Source organism: Mastigoproctus giganteus, chromosome 6, assembly GCF_048544385.1.
Source record: "Mastigoproctus giganteus isolate SK-2022 chromosome 6, ASM4854438v1, whole genome shotgun sequence".
NCBI lineage: Eukaryota > Metazoa > Arthropoda > Arachnida > Uropygi > Thelyphonidae > Mastigoproctus > Mastigoproctus giganteus.
The window spans coordinates 22,044,702-22,066,243 of record NC_143580.1 but is presented as its reverse complement, the minus strand read 5'-3'; the positions used below and the strand labels follow the sequence as shown (position 1 = coordinate 22,066,243).

The 21,542-nt window shown below is 34.5% G+C and overlaps 1 protein-coding gene across 1 annotated transcript in view; it reads right to left on the bottom strand.

Annotated features, from left to right (window-relative positions):
• Positions 1 to 317: 317 nt before the first annotated feature.
• Positions 318 to 21,542, bottom strand: part of Dus1 (Dihydrouridine synthase 1) — a 60,223-nt gene continuing 38,998 nt past the window's right edge. Inside the window, exons 9-11 of the mRNA XM_090375018.1 lie at positions 14,239 to 14,446; positions 12,198 to 12,273; positions 318 to 633 (exon numbers count right to left, since the gene is read on the bottom strand). Of these exons, the coding sequence (XP_090231144.1) occupies positions 404 to 633; positions 12,198 to 12,273; positions 14,239 to 14,446 (514 nt within the window). The 3' untranslated portion in view covers positions 318 to 403. The remainder of the gene's footprint in view (positions 634 to 12,197; positions 12,274 to 14,238; positions 14,447 to 21,542) is intronic.

Here is a 21,542-nt window from a genome sequence, read left to right as displayed (position 1 = left end):
TTTCTTAGAATTTAGAATCACGAACTACTTGAAGGTGGTACTACTACTACTACTAAAGTACTTACGTACTGCCTTGCACATGTTCACACTCGAAAAAGTTTCTTTTATTAAGGCATAAAGAAATCACTTTTCCAAAATAGAATGATTATTATTTAAAACTTTTTGAGAATGTTATTTAAGTATATAAGGGTGAGGAGAAGAAACATACTTATCCGGAATTTTTACAGTAAAACTGCTTTTTGTTTTCACTTTGTTAAAAATATTCTTTTTAAAAATGCTCTTCTTTTTTAAGAAAAGTGTTAAGAAAATATTTCTGTACAACTTCTGTATAACATAGAATGCTCATATTGCACCATTCAAATGCACACTATGTGGGCCCAGTGCTACTAATTACATGCAGTCATCATAAGGATATTTGTTCCAATGTGTACTTATTTGAAGCTTCCAAAGAGCTGTCAGGATTAACTTGTAGATCTTCACTAATAATATTGGTTACTATCTTACAGTTTTCTTTCTGGGTATCAGCACAAATCATGTCAGCTGAACCTTCAAAAGATGATTTAAGTACATGATTTTCTGAGACTGATTTCTCTTGCAACTGTATCCTCTTGGTCAGAATGAACAACTTATGTCCTGTAAAACAACAAAATTTTATCCATTTTAATTAACTTTCTTTAAAAAAGACAGTAAACAACACACAAAGGTTCAGTCAATAACTGAGTTCAATAGCTGCAATGGGCACTGAAAACCTTTGAAATAAAATATTCGAGAAATATACAATGCTACTTAAATTGGAAGTTAAGGAAACATAATAATATACAATTGAACTTGGTTATAACGAACATCAAGGGACCGACAAAATTTCCTCATTATAACCATTACTTGCTATATCAGTGATGAGTTAAATCTACCTCCTATTTTTTTTAAAATTCTCAATAACTTGATAAAAAGATAGTCAAAAAAACAAAAGAAATATTAGAGAGAAAAAAATAATAAGTATATACCTACAATACACTTAATATTAAACACAATTTATTTCTCTGTAATTAAAAACAATACTATTTAATAATAAACACTATTTCAATTAGTCTTTATTTATTAATCTTAAAATTGATGCTTGTTTTAAAGATTTCACTTTGATATTTCTTAAGTTTCCCCTTAAAACACTCAATGTGTTAAAAGTCTCATTACTTGCCTCAGTTCCTTCAAAAAAATTGACAAATGGATCTATTGCACCTTCAGCTTGTGAGATTGTCAGCACTGATTTTGATTCACTTGTCACCATATCATCTTTGTTGAGCACAGCATATACAATGTCACTCTCTGTAGGAAGACCACTAGTTAATAAGTTGTCATCGACTTGTACAAATTCATCAATGTTATCTGTATTAAAACCTACAATGTTTTTACGTAGCAACCATTTGGATACTGGTAAGTTGTTTTCTTCGTTTCCATCTTCTTCACCTACAATTGAAATTTCATTTGAATTTAATTTCAATTTCTTGTCAAAGTAATGTTGTTCTACGCACCATTCAATAAATTTAGAGCATCCAATATCGATATAGACTGGGTAAGTTTCTGTTCTCTTTGACTAATCAGAGGTAGAACTAGAAATCTTTTATAAAATCCTTTCAAACTCTTGATTACACCTATGTCCATTGGTTGTAAAATTGATGTTGTATTGGGAGGCAGAAACACTAGCTTAATGTTGGACAATTTTATTAGTTCCTGTCATATTTGTGCATACGAGCACCATCAAGAGAGCCTTTGAATTTTTTCCACCAACACATTTTCTCCCTTTGAATTTAAATGTATTGTCAGGTGACAAATTATAAAAAAGTCCTGTTTCATCGGCGCTGTAGCAGTAGTAGAGGCATGTGATGTAGCATCAGTAAAAAAAACACAATTTCACACAACCATTACCTCTAAAAGTTTGTCCAGTTCCTCCTCAAATTTGTTTAAGTTATCAACTTCCACAACAACAGATGGAAGTCTGTTCCAGCAATTATCTACCCACTGGCTACAGGCAAATTTCAATTCCACACATCTATTCTACAACTGTCTTTTCTCATTCTGAATTTATGCCCCCTCAGGTTCGTAATCTGAGCTTGCTCAACCCATTCAAAGCCTCATACACCTCAATCAGATCACCTCGTAGGTGCCTAGTCTCCAGATGCTGCAATTTGCAGAATTTAAGCCTTTCTTGGCAAGAGAACCCCTTCGTTTCCCTCACCAATCTTGTTGTCCTTCTCTGTGCACGCTCAAGCAACTCTACATCCCTCCTAAAATGAGGCCTCCAGAACTGTAACCGTACTCAAGGTGTGGCCTGACCATTGCCTTATACAAAAGGATAATCACCTCTTTTTCCCTGCTAGCAAAATTCCTGTATATCATTGACGATACCCCATGACCTACTCTGGCAGCCTGTCTGTATTGCTCAGAAAACTTCATATCTAACTGCACAATCGGTTCCAGGTTTTTTTTCATTTTCTACCACCCTAAGTGTAGTACCACACAGTTGGTACATTCCTCTGGGGTTACTTCTACCCATATGCAGTACTTTGCATTTGTCAATGTTAAACTTCAGTTGCCTCTTCTCAGCCCATCTGCCCAAGCTTTCTAGATTCTATTGCAGTAGCACAACTGCTGTAGATGTCTTCGTCATTGAAATCTTTCCTGATTTCTGCCCAAACACGGTCAATCCTTTCATTTGCCATTATTGGATCTGCAGATCGAGATTCTCCACTAGTTTTTGCATAAACGATGCTATGCTGGTTTTTAAATCGATCCAGCCAACCGTTGTTACACACAAAATCATCACATCCAAGTTGTTTAGCAAATTTTTTTGCTTGAGCCTTCAAGATCAGACTGTCTATTGAAAATCCAGCACTTCTTTGTGTGGTGACCATTGAAGAAATGCTTTCCTCAATGTTTGTAACCTTGCACTTTCTAAAAATTATTTTTTTTTCATTTATGTTCTTTTCCAGTGCTGATATATAAACATCTTTATTCTTCCACAATGTTGATACACTTGAAGAGAACAAAGAAAACTTTTCACACACTTCAACATTTTTTGCGCCACATTCTAACTCACGAATAATTTTGACTTTTTTGCGAATCGAGACACTTTCTCTCGATTCGCGAAAAAGACATGTTTCCAAAGGAAGGGTTAGTTTCTAACTGATTTTACTTTAAACCAATAAAGTGACCTGCATACAAAGTTCTTAGAAGTCCTGAAATAAAATTATGGTTCAGTGAATACAAGACAATCTGTAAATAGGATAATGCGACAAGCAGAATGCCAATGCACTCTATTGTATAGCCCCCGTCCCTGGAGGTCATAAACTGGCTGCTAATTCGACGCAGGTGGCCATAAAGCTAAGTGGCCCTTTCATTTTCATCTATTCCAATAATTGGGTTTTTCCGACTACCCGAGCGATTAAGAATGTTTGCAGTTACCAAAATTTGTTCAGTATATCCATGTAGTGTGCTCGTTATAACAGTGAGCGATTGTATGGGAATATGCATAAATTAAAATCATTATGGCTTTTTGTTCGTTACAGCCGTGATCTCGTTATTTCCGTGCTCGTTATAACCAAGTTCCACTGTATATTAAACAGCCAATACTTCTAATGTAAACACAATACGAAAGCCTTAATAGTATTGTTTCCTTTCAAATGTTACAGCAAAAACAAAGCCAAGAATCACACACAATAAAAAACATTATTACATGAAATGACAAGGTCAGTAGTAATTAAGACAACTGCAAACTTCATATACAAATTGATTAAATCACTAAAAAATAACAATTATTATATAAAGTTATATGATTATATAAATTAATTACAATAAATCCAAGAATCACATAAAAAAACAGATTTTTGATATGCGTCCTTAATAGATAGAAAGGCTGATTTTTAAGGTTATAGATGGTATTACACTGGTGTGTGTGTGTTAAACATTCCTATGAGAGGTGATCAAAAAAAAGCAGACACATTAAAGTAATTTGGGAATGACGATATATGGTGATCATCCACAGATTAATTACATTAAGAAACACTCTTATACTATATGAATAATTCAAAATTAGTTTATTAAGTGCTTATGGCCTGATTTACACTAAATTTGATACAAAGGTGAAGTTTCAGGATCTTTGCCAGATATTTGTCAAATAAATACATTAAAGAGTAAGGAGCTGTTATCAGCTGTTGTTATCAGCTCCTTGCTCTTTAACTCTCATGCAATAGTCTTAGTTTGACAGCCAAAGGAGTGAGAAGCCATTATCAGCTCATGTACTGGTCGATGAGAGAATCTGGAAAGGGTCCAGAAACATTACCTTTGCATCAAATTTAATATAATTTAGGTCATAAGCACATAACTATGATGGTTATTCCTTTTTTGATATAATCCCCATCTACTTCAATACATTTAGTATTAGTATCATATTAGTAGTCGCAAATGATACAAAAAAGCAAGTTTATACAGCATCGGCCAAAATAATAATTCCATTTCACCTATCCATCCCACACAATAGTTTGTCTAGTTCTTTCTTGAATTTATTCAAACCACCAAAGGTTTGAATAAAGTGTGTAAGCAACCACCAAAACAAAAAGGTGTTCACTTCCACAACAACAGATGGAAGGTTGTTCCAGCAATCAACCACCCATTGGCTGAAGGCAAACTTTTGCATCATATTCTGCAACCATCCTTCCTCAATTTGAATTTATGTCTCTTCATGTGCATAGTCTGAGCAAGAAGAACAATCCCATCAGCACTGAGTTTGCTCAATCCATTCAAAGCCTTAAACACCTCAATCAGATCACCTCACAGGTGCCTCGTCTCCAAGGCTCCAGGAAAGAGCACCCCTTTGTTCTCCTCACCAATCTCATTGCCCTTCTCTGTACCTGTTCCAGCAGCTCTACATCCTTCCTAAAATGGGGCCTTGAGACCCGAGTTTGAGACTATTTGTCCCATCTCTCCAACCATTTTCTAAATACAGTGAACCCCCGCTTTACAATATTAATTCGTCCCAGAGATACCATCGTAACCATGTGAAAATATCATAATGTAAACCCAATAACACGGTTTTTTGATAATTCATTCAAAGTCCTCAGAAGTTGAAATTTTTGCTATATAACTAAGCTATTTATCCCTGTAAAAGGTGATTTTTATAATAGAAATTGTAATAGTTTTATATAGAATACTGAATACCGTATTTTCCAGTGTATACCATGCACCTTTTATCTAAAAATAGCTTTCCCTAAAATTGTGGTGCATCTTATACACCGGAATAAACAGTAGGGCATGATACAAATTAAAAAAAAGATAAAAAATGCTAATGGTGCCACACGTTTTTTACTTATCCCCCCCACCCCGCAATGTTTAAAATGATAATTATAAACATTAAAAAAAAACAACAAAAAATCGTAATTTTCATTTAACTTACATTGGAAAAGCTGTGTCAATGGTGGGGTGGTGATGGAGCCGGAAGAGAATCTTTTACCATCAAAATACCAGGACAACCTTCAGGATCTTGTGTTCTTTCCGATCGCTGCCTCTTGCTACTTATGGTATAAAAACTGTCCAAGATGATTTGCTTTTGGTGCTTTCTCTGAAGATTCTTGAAATAACGTAACACCTGATCTTCAAATTTGCAGGTCATCAATTCAGTGGTTTCAATATCTGGGTTTTTTCTTATTGTCCTCTTCACAATATCCCACATAGCAAACATGTCTTTAATTTCTTGAGTTGCTGCTACACAGTCATCCTCCTCATGTTCCTCATCTCCACTGTCATGCTCGCCCATCTGCTCTTAATTCCTGGAGCTCCTCTGTTGTCAACTCCCTTCCATGGTCCGCAATTAACTCCTCCACATCCACCACATCAATCTCTAGAGCCAAGGACTCACACCAAGAGTGATAATTTCCTGCTCTAGAACACCTTCAGCTTCAAATCCTTCAAAATCATGGATGACTGAAGGCCATAAGTTCTTCCAGGCTGCATTGAGGCACCGAGCTGAAACTTCATTCCAAGAACCGTCAATCATTTGTATACAGTCTAAGATGTTAAACCTGGTCTACCAGAATTCCTTTAAGGTGATGGCTCTGTCTCCTGAAGTCTTTTCAAAGCACTTCACAAGCATCTTCTTTGTGTAAATTTTATTTAAGTTGGCAATCACTTGCTGATCCATCGGCTGAAGCAGAGGGGTGGTGTTGGGTGGGAGAAATATGACAGTAATGAAGTTAAATTGCTCCTCCAGAGATCAGGCAAATTGGGGATCATGACCTGGAGCATTATCCAAAATTAACAGTGCCTTTAAAGGAAGTTTGTTTTTTTCTAAGTAACCTTTGACTGAAGGACAAAACACTTCAAATACTCATTCATTGAAGAGGTGTCTTGTCACCCAGGCCTTCTTGTTACACCGCCAAAAGACACCCAACGTGCTTTTGATGACCTTTTGCTGTTTAAAACTCCGGGAGTTTCTGAGTGGCAAACAAACATTGGCTTAAGTTTAAAATCACCACAGGCATTGGACCTTAATAGCAGAGTAAGCCTACCCTTCATAGGCTTATGACCAGGCAATGAGGCCTCTTCTTTTGTGATGTATGTTCACCTAGGCATCCTTTTCCAAAAGAGGCCCGTTTCATCTGTATTTCAAACCAACCTTTGCTGGCTTTAAAGTCCCCATATCGCATATCACTAGCTGAAGGTGTTTAGGTCTTTAAGTCCACAAAATTCTGCTTTGCACGTTCACAAATGTATCGTCCAGGAACTGTATCACCCTTCATTTGTTTTTCTTTTATCCACAGCAACAAAAGCCTTTCCATTTCTACAATCAGTTCTCTGCCTTTTTGGACTGTGTTAGATGCATCACTTACTTTTTTAAGGTTTTCTTTTTGTTTCACTATGGTAGAAATGGTTGATTGTGAAAAACCATATTCATGCACCAATGAACTAATTTTGGCACCATCATCATGTTTTATCACTATTTCTTGTTTAATTTTAATTGAAATTTTCTTCTTACTTTGCTCTTTAGGGGGCCATATTATGTAATGTTGTATGTTCAAGAATTCAATACAGTAAATTTATGGAAAGTAAGCACAAAAAAAAAAAATCACTTGAACTAAAGGATACAAAAACAAAACACATGCCCAACATGTTTACAAATGCTGCTATTGGCTGAGACAAAGGACCACGTGGTCCGGTCAGAGATGATCGTAAGCCATTGTAGAACGAAATAAGCTTGTTTGTTGTTTGGTTTTTAGGAGCATTAGCAACTAAGGCCATATTGCTCCGGGATATGCGGTGGTCATTCCCTGACCTTTCCGCATCCTCCGTATTTGGTGGTGACGGGCTCGAACCCCGGTTTAATCAAGAAGCGTGTGCTATGCACTGCTGCTCCTTCCCACCTGGCTACGGAGGCGCCTACGAAATAAGCAGGCACCAGTGATCACTGGTTAGTAAAATCAGCCGCTCAAATCATTAAAATGCACTACACTTTCACCGTTTATTGCTATGTTTTGTTATAAGAATGAATTTTGAATGCATTTGTGATATTTTTCTAAAGCATGTTTCACGACCATAAAACAATAAAAACAATTTGTTCTTTCCAGTTTATTTTTTTTGTTAGTGCAATCTATTATAAACAGTTACTAAACCCGATCTTATTGCATTTGCGATAATACCGATACTGGAATTCTGCGGGTTTTTATCTTATTATGGTGAAATGTGTTTCCCCTTCACTGAAATCATGTAAAAAACAAAAATAAATTTTCAGAATCTTCTCTTCATTCCTATTTTTTAAACTCTGTTTAACAGAATTAATTAATTAACATAGAATTAAAATTCAATTCATAAACATGATGACAACATCCCGCACTTACTACATATAGCAAAATGTATTTTATTACGGAGAATCCATCATAAAGTGATTTGATCGTATAGTGAACCCATCGTAAAGTGGGGGTCCACTGTACTTCAGAAAAACCATTGTTTGAAAGGTGATTTAAGATACCCTAATTCATCCTAAACTTAAACAGAAAAAAAGAAAGTCACAAGGGGCAAGATCTAGAGAGAGCAAAGAATTTTTGATGCTTGACTCATAATAGTTCCACAACAACTGAGGCTATGTACACTTTCACATTGTTGTTATGTTATGTTGTTATTTTGGTTTTCAGGAGCATTAGCAACTAAGGCCATATTGCTCCGGGATATGCGGTGGTCATTCCCTGACCTTTCCGCATCCTCCGTATTTGGTGGTGACGGGCTCGAACCCCGGTCTAATCAAGAAACATGTGCTACGCACTGCTGCTCCTTCCTACCTGGCTACGGAGGCGCCTCACATTGTTGTAATGCAGAAGTTTTCAAATCAGGTCTTCTGACCCACTTTGTTTCAATTTCTCTAGAACCTTCAACCATAATAATGTCCAGACACAGTATACAACATTTCTTCCACAGTATAAGTGTAAATAATGCCATTCATATCAAAAAAGGTGGTCATACCTTTATTATAGTAAACTGTCAAAATAATGTCACCCCCAAATAACGGAACATTCAAGCTAACGGCACGTTGAGATTGGATGTTTTAAGTACAAAGGGTACTAGGAAAGTTTTGCAATACAGCTTTGTTTATTTAATTTTTTCAAAGTAATTTCCTCTACATTCAATACACCTCTCCATCCTCCGAAACCAATCTTTAAACCAGTTCTGCCAAGTTTCACTAGGGAGTAAAGCACACTCGTTGTCCCAAGCCCGTAGAAGGTCCTCATCACTGGAAAACCGCCTCCCTTTTAGCTTCATTTTCACATGCGGGAACAGTGCAAAGTTGCAGGGAGCAAGGTCTGGACTGTAGGGAGGGTGCTCGATAAGTTTCAGTCCTGTCGTGGTCAAATATTCGGTGCAGGCTTTGGCGCACTAAGCTGGAGCATTATCGTGATGGAGGTACCAGGTGTCCATCCTTGACTTTGGCCGCAGGTTCTTCATAGATCCAATGACTTTAGGCAGGCATTGTTCAGTATACCACTTAGCTGTGACTGTCTTCTGCGTGTCCAAAACGACACGTTCCACAATTCCACTCGATTTGAAAAATACAGCTATCATTTTCTTCTTTACAGATCGGGATTTTCTGACAATTACGGGTGTGTCGTCGTCATCAAAGACCCAAACTTTGTTTTGAGCCTTGGTCGGCAGATCGTAATAGTACAGCCAAGTCTCGTTACCTGTCACGATGTTGTTCACATACCGAGATTGTCCCTTATCAAACTTTTTTAACATCTCCCGGCACCAAGTCACACGTCGTGTCATCTGCTCTTCAGTCAGTTGATGCGGCACCCAGAGAGAACAAAGTTTCTTCACGTGCAAATGATCTTGCAGAATCGAACGAATTGCTGGTGCATTTAGGCCCAAAGTATCCTCTATCTGTTGGTAGGTCACTCGCCTGTTTTCGTCAAGCATTTTCCTCACAGCAGTAACGTTTTCCTCCGTAACTGACATTCGTGGCCTTCCCGGCCTCTCAGAATCCTCCAGAGTGAAATTTCCCCTTTGGAATTCTCTATACCACCTGAATATCGTTGTACGATGTGGACAATCATCATCTAGTGCAAGAGTCATTTCTTCTAAGCACTCGGCTATGGTTAAACCACGCACGAAATTATACCGCAAAACTGTCCTTATCTCATTTCGTGACCACGATGCCATCGCAAGCACTTTACACTCTCACTACTAATGAATAACTGAGCCCATCGACTTGGCGCGGCGGCTACTATGCACGTATGAACATGTCTCAACATGCAGCAACACGCAGCGTCCTGTGATTCATTGTTGCGTCATATTGCAAAACTTTCCTAGTACCCTTTGTACAGCACAGATTTCTTGTAGTGTCGAAAAAAGAAAACAGCAAGTCACGTGATTACTGTATTTGTTTATGTTCGCCATTTTGAAAGTGAATTCTGTATTAATATCACGGATTAACTGCTGTTTTCCATTTATTTTAAATTAAAAACCCCGCACTATGGCTCCTAAAGCTAATAAACCTCATACAGAGAAGAAAAGAACAACATTAAAGCTTAGTGACAAACTTGATATAACCCAAACTATTACATTAGGGTCACCCGGAAAGTTAATTCATATACCCGTGTGTATTGTGTCTGTAAATTGTGTGTGTTCTCTGGTCAATTTTCCTGTTTTTCTGGAGGAAAAAACCTATCTATGCCTGAGACCGACTAACTCTGCCACGGAGTGAAAAAAGCCCATAAAAGTTCCTCGCGTCATCGACGGGATTTGAACCCTGGCCTTTACCACCCAGTGTGGGGAGGATGGTGACGTGCTACCCATGCAGACTAAACTTGTTATAATAAAGAAAATAGAACAGGATACAAGCAGGAATGTATTAGTGGCCGAATATAACGTGGTTGTTTTTTTATGTGCAGTTAATAAAATTTCATTATTAATCTCTCTATTTCTTATTTAGCCTCATTATTCTGCATTAAATATTAAAAATAAAACTTTCTAGATAACGGAAAAATCTAAATAACGGCACCTTGAATCTAAAAAATCTAAATAACGGCATGCTGTTATTCTGAAAGTGTATTGTATTTTGTGATATCAGTAGGTGTTTTTGAGGCAAACACATATGTCAATTCTAACCTGCCATTGTTCAGGTGTAAGCAGTCAAGGGACTCAATGTGAACAAACATATCATTCCTAAGTTCTTTCAAAATGCTTAATGTACTCCCATAATTTTCAAGACTGTCTTCAAGTACAATAGCATATACTACCAATAATCACATCAGTTATTAACGTTGATGAATATCTTGGAGTAAGTCACGTTCTGTACTGTTTCTCCCATCTTTGAAACATTTATGATATCTACATACAGTGGATCTATATGCAGCAGATTCTCCCATATGCTTTTTGCAGAAGTTCATTCTTTAATTTTTGCTTCTGTCCCAAGAATGGGACAAAATTAACTATTCTAACAAACAAAACAGGAGCTGAGCCATGGCTGACATTATTTACAAGCAATTATGAACTGTTAATTGTACCACAAACAGGAAAATGTTGTGATCTCCTGGAGTTGAAAGAGGGATGATTGTTGGTATTGAGGATGCCCCCCCCCCCTCCAAAATAACACAATTGTTGCCACGAAGGCAGTAGCTCTAGGATTCAGAAAGGGGTTGGGGATTAAACAATGGCTCAGCTAAATGTTTGGTTTGCAATTTTTAATTTTATTACATGGAACAAGGTGGGATGGGAGTCATTTGAAATGTCACGATGCATTATAAGTAGAGAAGGGGTCTGGTTGCAGAAATGCTACATAAGAGATTTTTTAATAAAAAATACTTGGAATGATTTCCTCAATAATAGGGGATGGTCAAAGCTTGTTATTAAGTGTGTGTGTGTGTGTGTGTGTGTGTGTGTGTGTGTGTGTGTGTGTGTGTGTGTGTGCCTCATAAATCATGAATATACCTATTCACGATTTATGAATAGACATGATTGATTGGTGGGGAATATAGCAAAAAGATTGTGAATCTGCTACCTATTTATTTACTAATGTTTAGTTTATCATTCAAATTTTACTGAATTCAAACTCTTCTCCAAGCAAAAGTTTAATGTGTAGAAAATTTATCTGCCACACACATCCAAATAGTATTGAGTGATGCACTTATCTTTAAGCAAGATAAGTGCATCACTCAATAACTAATGAAAAATTATGAACATGTTAAACAAATGGGGTTAAAAAATCAATGATGCTTCACATAACTATTATAAGTAATAAAAATTGTCTTTTTTATCAATTTATCAGATGTAATTCTTTTTTAATAATGAGAAGAGAATATTTCAATTATTTATGTATGTATTTCATTTATATATTCATTTTAATATATTTTAAAATTCAATTAGTAAGTACACGTGAATCATTCTCTTGTTAATGAAAATGAGAAATAGCTTTGGAATTTCATTTAGGCTACCTTCTGTCAATATCTTACCATTCAGAACAAAAGGTTTTGAGGGTCTTATTCTGAAAATTTGTTTTAATTTTAATACTCTTCAGATATGAATAGTTGTATGGAAAAAGCAAAAATATAAATAATTACTTTCAAAAATGTTAAAACTAAAAGTCCATGATAAAAATCCTAGAAACAAGAGATTAACTTATTATAGAAATATGCTAATATAAACACATTATGAAAACTTACCTAAACAATCCAATATTTCAGAGGTGGTTTTACTTTTACAACATGCCTTACATAAACCAAACACACACTTGGAGCCCTAAATAAATAAAAAAGTTAAGCTATACATGTAAATTTGTGAGTAGATAAGAGTGCATTTTAACAGATAGAGATTATACTCTATTTAGAACATGGACATACTCTTAGAAATCATGGGTTAAATCAAAACATTTATAATATGATGTACTGCTCCTTCGTTTTCACCTATGCTGGTGTTCACTGGCTTATGGAACCAAAAGAGATAGCAAATGTTGAATGTGGTGATCACTTTCTCTTTCTCTGAGCCATTAATAATGAAATAGTATTTGGCTGCAAAAGTCCAGCATAAATAACAGACCCTCTACAATGATTGGATGTCCGGATGCATTATCCAGGAGAAAAGTTTTGTGATTGAAGTTTTTCTTCTCACAGTAATCCTTAACAAAAACAGAGAAATGTACAGTTATTCAACACTGGGATAAAGTCATAATCCAAAGTTTTATCCTCAAACCCACATCCAAAACAGTCTCCATACTGTCTACAACTTTCATAATCTCACAAAATTTGATGGCCACATTCTTTAATTCTGACAACTTTGCATGAATCATTATCATCATCACTAGGGTCTGTAGTTAAGTTAAGTAAGTGCTTAAATGCCTTTCTTATATTCATCTGCATTAAACTATATTAACACTTAATTCTTTCAATTTCACTTCTAAAGAGGTTATTTTTGTCACTTTCTAACTAGTGTACCAGTAAAAAGCACCCAGATCGTGACATAGAAAGGTTGGGGGGGGGGCAAAACATTTGTTAAATTGTTTATGTATGTTATAAAAAAAGGTTGGTGGACCTCAAAACCAAATGTATACTTAGGCTCCAAAGTACGGATGCACTGTCGGGGCTATATTGGCTGGCATTTTACAATTTGGAGTAACCTGGATACAATTTGTAATACCTCGGCACAGTACTTATACATATTCATTGCAGATATGGTGCTCCACACATGTACAACAAATGAACAAATGACTGTCTCACTGCACAAATAAAAATAATTCTGACACTGTTCATTTTTCTCTTGTTGATATAGTGTAAATTGATGACCAATATAAAATAAGAGCTTATAAAAAATTGAATATATTCTGATAATACACAGAATGCTGTTCCCCCCTCTAAGCCCCTTTTCCATCTACCTATTGAACACTAAATATATAAATAAAAATAAAAATAAATAAAATAAATTTAACAAGTGTGAAGGACTGAGAGAGCTAAAAAAAAATAATGAAAATGATTTTGGGTCAAGGAAAATATTGTATTGGCAGAAGCAAAACTTATGTAGTACCAACTAAAAATGAATAAATAAATAATAAATTTAAAAAATATGAGTACATTAAGAGTTTAACAGGAAGAAAATATGCATGCATTTTTGTTTTATGAAAACTGGGAATCTCAGAAAATAAAATAAAAAATACATTAAGTAAACATTCATTTTAAAGGAAGTAGAAACAGCTGTTATTTAATTTCCAGGCTACATTTAAGTAAATCAATTGTCTATTTTCCTATATTTCTGAGGAGGAAGCAGAACAGTTCTATCATACCTTTCCAAGGTTAGGCTATGACTACATACATGATGTGAACTGATTACTTTGAAATGTGTTATACATAAAAGAGACACTTGTAGATCATTTTTTTTTTTTTTTTTTTTTATCTTGCTAGCACATCTTTTATTTTTTCAACAAAGAATCGATCCTCACTTCCAGCTTCCTCTGAAGACAAATTTCTGGGAGTGGTAATATGCGAGAGAGAGAGAGAGGGATTTCTTCATTTTTTTTAAAAATAAAATGGACCATTTACATGAAAAGGAGGGAGGAAGGACTTTTAAATGCTCTACTGTTATTATACTAAAATCAACATTGATCATATATTGAACATATTAAAAACCTTACTGTTAAATGTAAATAACTTCCTTATCATTTTTATAACTGTTAACTACTATGCATTATTTAATTTTATGAGATTTTTTTGTTACCTTTGGATTAGGACAAAATTCACATTTATCAAATACAACTTTTCTTTCTCCAAACTTTTTCTGTGGATTTCGTTGTAATTTTTTTAATCTCTTTTTTGACATATGAAAATCTTTCTCTTCCAAAACTCTTTTCTGAATGGCCTCTGAAAGTGAGTCACTCAAAGCAACCTTTTCCCTGATATGATCCTTTTTTGCTGCTTCTGAAGGGCTGGCAAAAGTTAAAAAAAAAAAAAAAAAAAAATTGCGGATGCAATAAAAATGAGATGCATATCCCAAATTATACATAAAAACTTGCAATACATATTAACTACTGGCTATCAGTCAGCTTGAAGCAATTGATGTAGTTATCAAAATCTAATATAGCTTTTTTTCTTACCTCTGATGCACAAATTTCAGGAATCAACTTCAAATGAATATTTAACTATTTATTTCACTCTAAAATAATATCCGCCTCCCCATTTTTAGCTCAGAATTATGACAATTCTTATAAAGAATCCAACTATTTAAAAATATATTATTGTAAACATTCAAAAACAGCAGCATGATAGTACTATCACTTTTAATCCTCTAGTGCAGTATTTTCCAAACCGAGGTCCAAGGATCCCTGGGGGGGGGGGTCCGTAGACCAGTTCTGGGTGAAGGGTCTGCAAAACACTATGATCAACCATATATATATACACTAGGTTTATTGCACTCAGGCGAGGCTCGTCGCCTGACTGCACTACAACCTATTGCCAAAATTAAACCCCCCCCCTCTCCCATAGTAAGAGGCTGTATATATGTATATAGTTTTGCCTCTGGACAAACAAGTGCTGTTACGCCTTGGAAAAGCGGGTACCGGCACTGTCCGAGGTGAGACATAAAATAAATAAAAATATTGTAAATACACAACTAAATAAATTCATTTAACCTGCCACAAAACCACCATAATAGACCTTGGCCTGAAGTTCGGGGACTTCTGCCAAAACACCATCGGAACACAGGGAAACGCTAAAGCGACAAAGCCATAAAAATAGCCATCTATAAAACAAGTTAAGGGTGCGAAACATTCCTTTTTCGACTCGACGACCTCCACCGAAACACATCAAGTAGGATGGGAAACTTTCCTGATTCGACACTACGACCTCCACTTATACACATCAAGTAAGTAAAGTTATTGTAATTTTTTAAAAAACTCACCCGTTGGGCTTTGTGTATTCTATCACAGTTGCTGTAGAAATTATGGGATATTAATTCGGTTCATAATAAATTTATAATAAATAATACCTATTTAACTAATAGCAATGGGAAAGGGACAAAAATGGGAATTTAAAAGAAACTTAGAATTCAGTATCGGACAAAATAGCAAAGCTGTGATAGATACAAACAGAAACGGGTAAGTAAGTAATGCATTACATCGAATGGACCGTCAATCCGCTCAAAGCCCCCGATGAAGTAGGGGATTGACGACCATGTGATGTAATACAAATATGTATAAAGATGTAATACAATAAATGTATAAAAATGTTTAATATTTTATCATTTTGTCATAAAGTAGTATTGCTACAGTTTTTCATCTATAATTAATATGACAATTTCTTTAGCAATACGTAACAAGTTGAAAAATAATAAATGAATAGGCCCTGGGCATTTAAGATAACCGAGTTTAGGCTAGCTTAAAGACCAGTAATGTATTAACCATAATACCTATGAGTAGAAAACACCCGTAATTAAGAAAATAAACACAATAAACCACAATAGAAAGATAAAATAATTATATATATATATATATATATATATATAATGTTATATATATATATATATATATAACATATGTTATATATAGGGATCGATAAACCTTTTTTGATTTTTGAAAGGGTCCATAGATCTCAGTAGTTTGGGAACCACTGCTCTAGTGGACATATCAAATAAAAAATAAATAAATAATAATAATAAAATCACGACTCCAGGCATTTTTGGTGTACAGAATTAACCAATCATATTTTTTGGATAAACAGCAAGAAACAATTCAAAATTAAGAACTTAAAATGTCTTAATTCTGATATTATGTTGCACAATAAAATCAAAAAAAACATTGTAAACAGCAGTCCTGTTATCCAAAAATAAAAAGAACCCTGGTAGAGCAGTACCCTTTTTACTCCATCACAGAGACTTAAAGAATTTATTACAGCTATACTTCTCCAATTAAATAATAATTAACAATGCAGATCAGGAGAAAATACCATACTTGAGGAATATTAAAATCCACACTTTGAAACTTCATATGGAAAATTCACAACACTAATTTTTCTATTTCTGGTAGACACTGCACACAGAACCCACTCAAGGATTAACATTTAACTTTCCAAAAATCATAAATCTACATCATAAGCTTGGAGATTTATGATTAATATACTGTTGTTGTATTCAATGACAAAAAGAACAATTTGGTATGTCAAGGCTTTGAGTAATAAAATCACTCCTGAATTTTGTGCTACCATCAAAACTGCATCGATGTGCAGGTTTTGCTATTTAGAAAGGAATTGTATATCAATTATAAATGATTCTGATTTTACAATAAAAAAAATTAGAAGAAATGTTTTTAAAGCCAAGGGATTATTGTATAAATGCAAATGCCCAGTTCTGAATTGTTGAATTTTATATTTTCTTACTTTGCAAGCTTTACACTTAAGCCTTAAGGAGCAAATATAAATATCATGCAAAACAATACTATTTCATGAAATACCGTTGTAAAATCAGCCTACAGGAAAAAAACAAATCTTTTATGGAGCATATCTGAGAAATAAATTAATTGAAAAAATACTGGTTATAATTTTGACATATAATCATATGTCAAATAATCATTATACTCATGTATCATATGAAATTTAAAACTACAATGAACAAAGCAGTACAACTTATATATTTTTTGAATCATTTGCACATATAATTTCATTAACAGATTCAACACAAACATTTTGCAGTTTTGTTCTCATCTCAGTTAGCAAAAAAACCGAAATTAGATTATCAAAAGTAAGGTTTTATATTATCTTTTAACACACTAACAGATAACCTAAAACAGATTTTTTTAAAAAATCATAGAGTAGGCCATCTCATTGAAATTTCTTACAATCAGTGAAGTAGAGAAAATTAAACTATAAAATGTCTGAAGGGTACTGAATCCACTCATAACAGAGATTCAAATATACACAGGATAAAGTGCTCATTTGTTATTATTATAAATTTTGTGTTTAGACAAAACGCTGAGGCGATGTAAAACCGACTATAAAATATTAAATTAAAAACTTATCGGGTTGGATTGGAATATCAATAATATCTCAATACAGATTACAGAAAAATTATTTTAGAGATAATTATAAAACTTTTATTTTGTAATTGAGAATATGTATACAAACATATGATTAGTACAGCTCAAGTAAGAAAAACTGATCTTAACCATTTTAAAATGTAATTTATATATAAACAAAATATTATACATAGGGAAATGGAAGAAAGTGAAAATGAAAAAAAGTTAAGAGAAAAGATATTTATGGACAAGTGCCACTAACAGACAGAGAATACTCAATGACCATAATGAATATAAGTGATATTAAAAGAGAAAGAAATATAGAAAAAAAAGAGTAAAGCGATGAATGAAAGAAAGAAATTATGGTATATGTTAAAAAAATATATACACAAATGTACCATCATATATCCCACAACCATAATCATGAGTCAACCACCAGAATTGCACAAAAAGATGACAATATAAAGCCCCTGTTTCTAATGTAAAGTGCATGCCAAAGTAAAGTACCATTAAAAAATGAGAATTTAATAAAATTAAGAATTTGAAATAAAAAATGTAAAGGTCAAAAGGGGATAAATATGGGTGATGACACATAATGCAGGCACGTGGTTCACAGTTGACTCGACAGAGGAACAAAAGAAAAATGTACAGTCAAGGTCAATCCAAAACAAAAACTACGAGAATATGCAGTAGAAATGTCTAGAATATAAGAATAAGACAAAAGATACCTCAAGCAGTTAAAAAAAAAAAAAAAAAAAAAGAAATGAAAGCAAGAGGTTAAATTCATGATAAATACAACCCAAAAGAGAAAAAGTAGTAAATAAATAATATACAAAGTAGAAAGAAAAAGTTTGCTAAAACTATGTGAAGGAGAAAAATAAATAAATAACGGTAGTACAGTCAGTCCTCATATAGCACGATAGTTGTGTTCCCAGAAACCCTCGTGCAATGCAAAATCGTGCAATATAAACAACATGCCCTATGGGAAAAATAGAGTTAGGTGCCGACCACCCAAGATTGAACACACATTTGTAACCAAACCATTACCAAGCACAATAAATAATCGTAATAAAATACATATTTTATTACGACTATTACGTAATAAAATATTGCTAATGCTTTTGCTTCTACCATAAGAAAACTTGTTTTTTGTTTGATTTTCTATCCAAACAGATGACAGCCATTCCATCTCTTCCAATTCTCTGTCTTAATCTAATGGATTTTAATTACACTTTGAGTTGTTCCTGCTATGAAAGTTTTTATTTTCTCTGCATTCTTTGAAATTCTCAGCGTTGCCTCATTTAGGCCTGTAGCACGTGCAATATCACGTGGTCTTTCATTTCGCTCAAAGTGTTTCACAATTTCATATTTTTTTCTCTATCGACAGAGGCGGACTGGCCATAAGCCTTACCAGGGAAACCATGGTGGGTCAGAGGCCGGCATGATTTTGACCACTACAAAATTTCCCGGGTAAGAATTTTTGACCCAGTCCGCCTCTTTTTATCGATATTGCTTTTCTTTTTCTCTCTGAATCTGTAGTGTCTTCACCAGGATGCTTCCTTTTCACACCTTTTAAGTATTTTACTCATTTTTAGGGAATAAAGCACAATTACAAAATGAGGAGGCATGCTTGATACACATAAACAAAGCTGCACGCATGTAGCAACTGAATAAACAACACCATAAAGGCAGAGACACCATGAACACCTCACTAGCTCACATTTTACTAAAGCACATTTCTGGGGGTTACTACCACAAAGCAATAAAAACAATTTCCAGTTGTGTTCCTGCTAGTGGAATCTGTTATAAACTGGTAGTAAACTTGATCCAATTGCATTTGCGATAATACCGATAGCTGGAATTTTGTTATTATGGTGAAATGTGTTTCCCCTTCACTGATATAAAAAACATAAATACATTTTCGAAATCTTCTCTTCATTCCTATCGTGTTGCATTCAGTTGGGGTTATTCCGCGTCTGACTGCCATTTCTTGTAAACACAAAGGCGAATCGTGCATAAGCGAATTCGGTTCGTGTTATATACAATATCGTTCTCCTATTTATAAATCGTGTATGATCGAATTTGTGTAGTGTAAACACATGTTTACAAGGACTGACTGTATAGGAAAAATAGTTTCTTGATACACATTCATAAAACTAATGAAAAAATCATGAGAAATAAATAAGAATATAGAAAAGTAAAAAATTTTAGAATAAATGGGATGGCTCAGCAGTTCGAGGATGCAAAGGACTTTGAATGGAGTTCTACAAGTATGAATCATGAATTTAAAGACAGTTATAAGAGAATAATAGTTAAAAAAAAAAAAAAAAAAAAACACATACAAGAGTACAGCAATCTGTATTCATGTACAAGCTTCCTGTATAATGTATTCATAGGTATAAGCTTTCCACCACCTATTTACCTTCCTTTTCTCCTCTGGGTTGTATTTATCATGAATTTAACCTCTTGCTTTCATTTCAGTATTTTTATTTTATTTATTTATTTATTTTTTTTTTAACTTCTTGAGATCTCTTTTGTCTTATTCTTATATTTTAGATGTTTCTACTACATGTTCTTTTAGTATTGGTTTTGGATTGACCCAGTTACACTGTCAGTTAGGTAAGTTCTTTTACTATATTGTCCATAAACTTTTCTTTTGTTCCTCTGTCAGCTGTGAACCACATGTTTGTTATTTGGTTTTTAGGAGCATTAGCAACTAAGGCCATATTGCTCCGGGATATGCGGTGGTCATTCCCTGACCTTTCCGCATCCTCCGTATTTGGTGGTGAGGGGCTCGAACCCCGGTCTAATCAAGAAGCCTGTGCTACGCACTGCTGCTCCTTCCCACCTGGCTATGGAGGCGCCGTGAACCACATGCCTGCATTATGCGTCCTCACTCTTATTTATCTCCTCTTGGCCTTTACCTTTTATATAAATGTCAATTCTTACTTTTATTAATTAAATTTTCCCCATTTCACCATTTTTTCATTGTACTTTGCTTTGGCATGTGCTTTAATGTCAGAAACAAAGGCTCTATATTGTCATCTTTTCATGAAATTCTGGTGGGTGACTCACAATTACGACACCAGGATTATGCAATATATCACAATATATTTATCGAATTTTATTTTTAGTTTTTATTTGTACATTTGTGTATAATATTTTTTTATTATATAATATCGGTGTAGGTACACCATAGTTTATCCATAAATTTGAACTACGTATGTAGTGTAAAGACATCGGTTTAATTGTATCTCATATTGTAGGTACCTTCACAACGAGATAGCTGGTATTGCACTACTTCAAATAAATAACACTTCTCTAGTAGAGAAGACTACTGTTATTTATTTTCAGTGGATACCACCACCCAGACAATCGTTTCGAAGCTATTTGGCTTCATCATCGGTTCAATGGGTAAGTACCCTGGTAATGCAATATGCCATCACAGTTGCGAAGTTATGCCTTGTGCATTTCGTCTTCTAATTATTATTTATTCACCATTTGGCATCTCATCTCTCATATTGTGGGAATAACTTCGCAACTGTAATGGCATGTTGCATGACCAGGGTACCTGCCCACCCACCGATGATGAAGCCAACTAGCTTCGAAATGATCTTCTGGATGGTGGTATCCACTGAAAATAAATAACAGTAGTCTTCTCTACTAGAGAAGCGTTCCTAGAGAATACCAGCTATCTCATTGTGAAGGCACCCACAATATGAGATACAATTAAAACGATGCCTTTAAACAACATACGTAGTTCAAATTTATGGGTAAACTATGGTGTATCTACACCGATATTATATAGTTAATCACCTAAACCCATAAGAAATTTTGCCTTGTGCATTTCGTCTTCTAATAATTTTTTTTTTTATATATATATTTCTTTTTTGAAATATTTCTTTTTTACAGGGTGTTTCAAAAGTGATGGTCAATAATTTAAAGGTGAACTGTACAGACTACAATATGCAAAAAAAGCCTAGTAAACATGGGTTCTTAAATGAATCGTTTTTGAGAT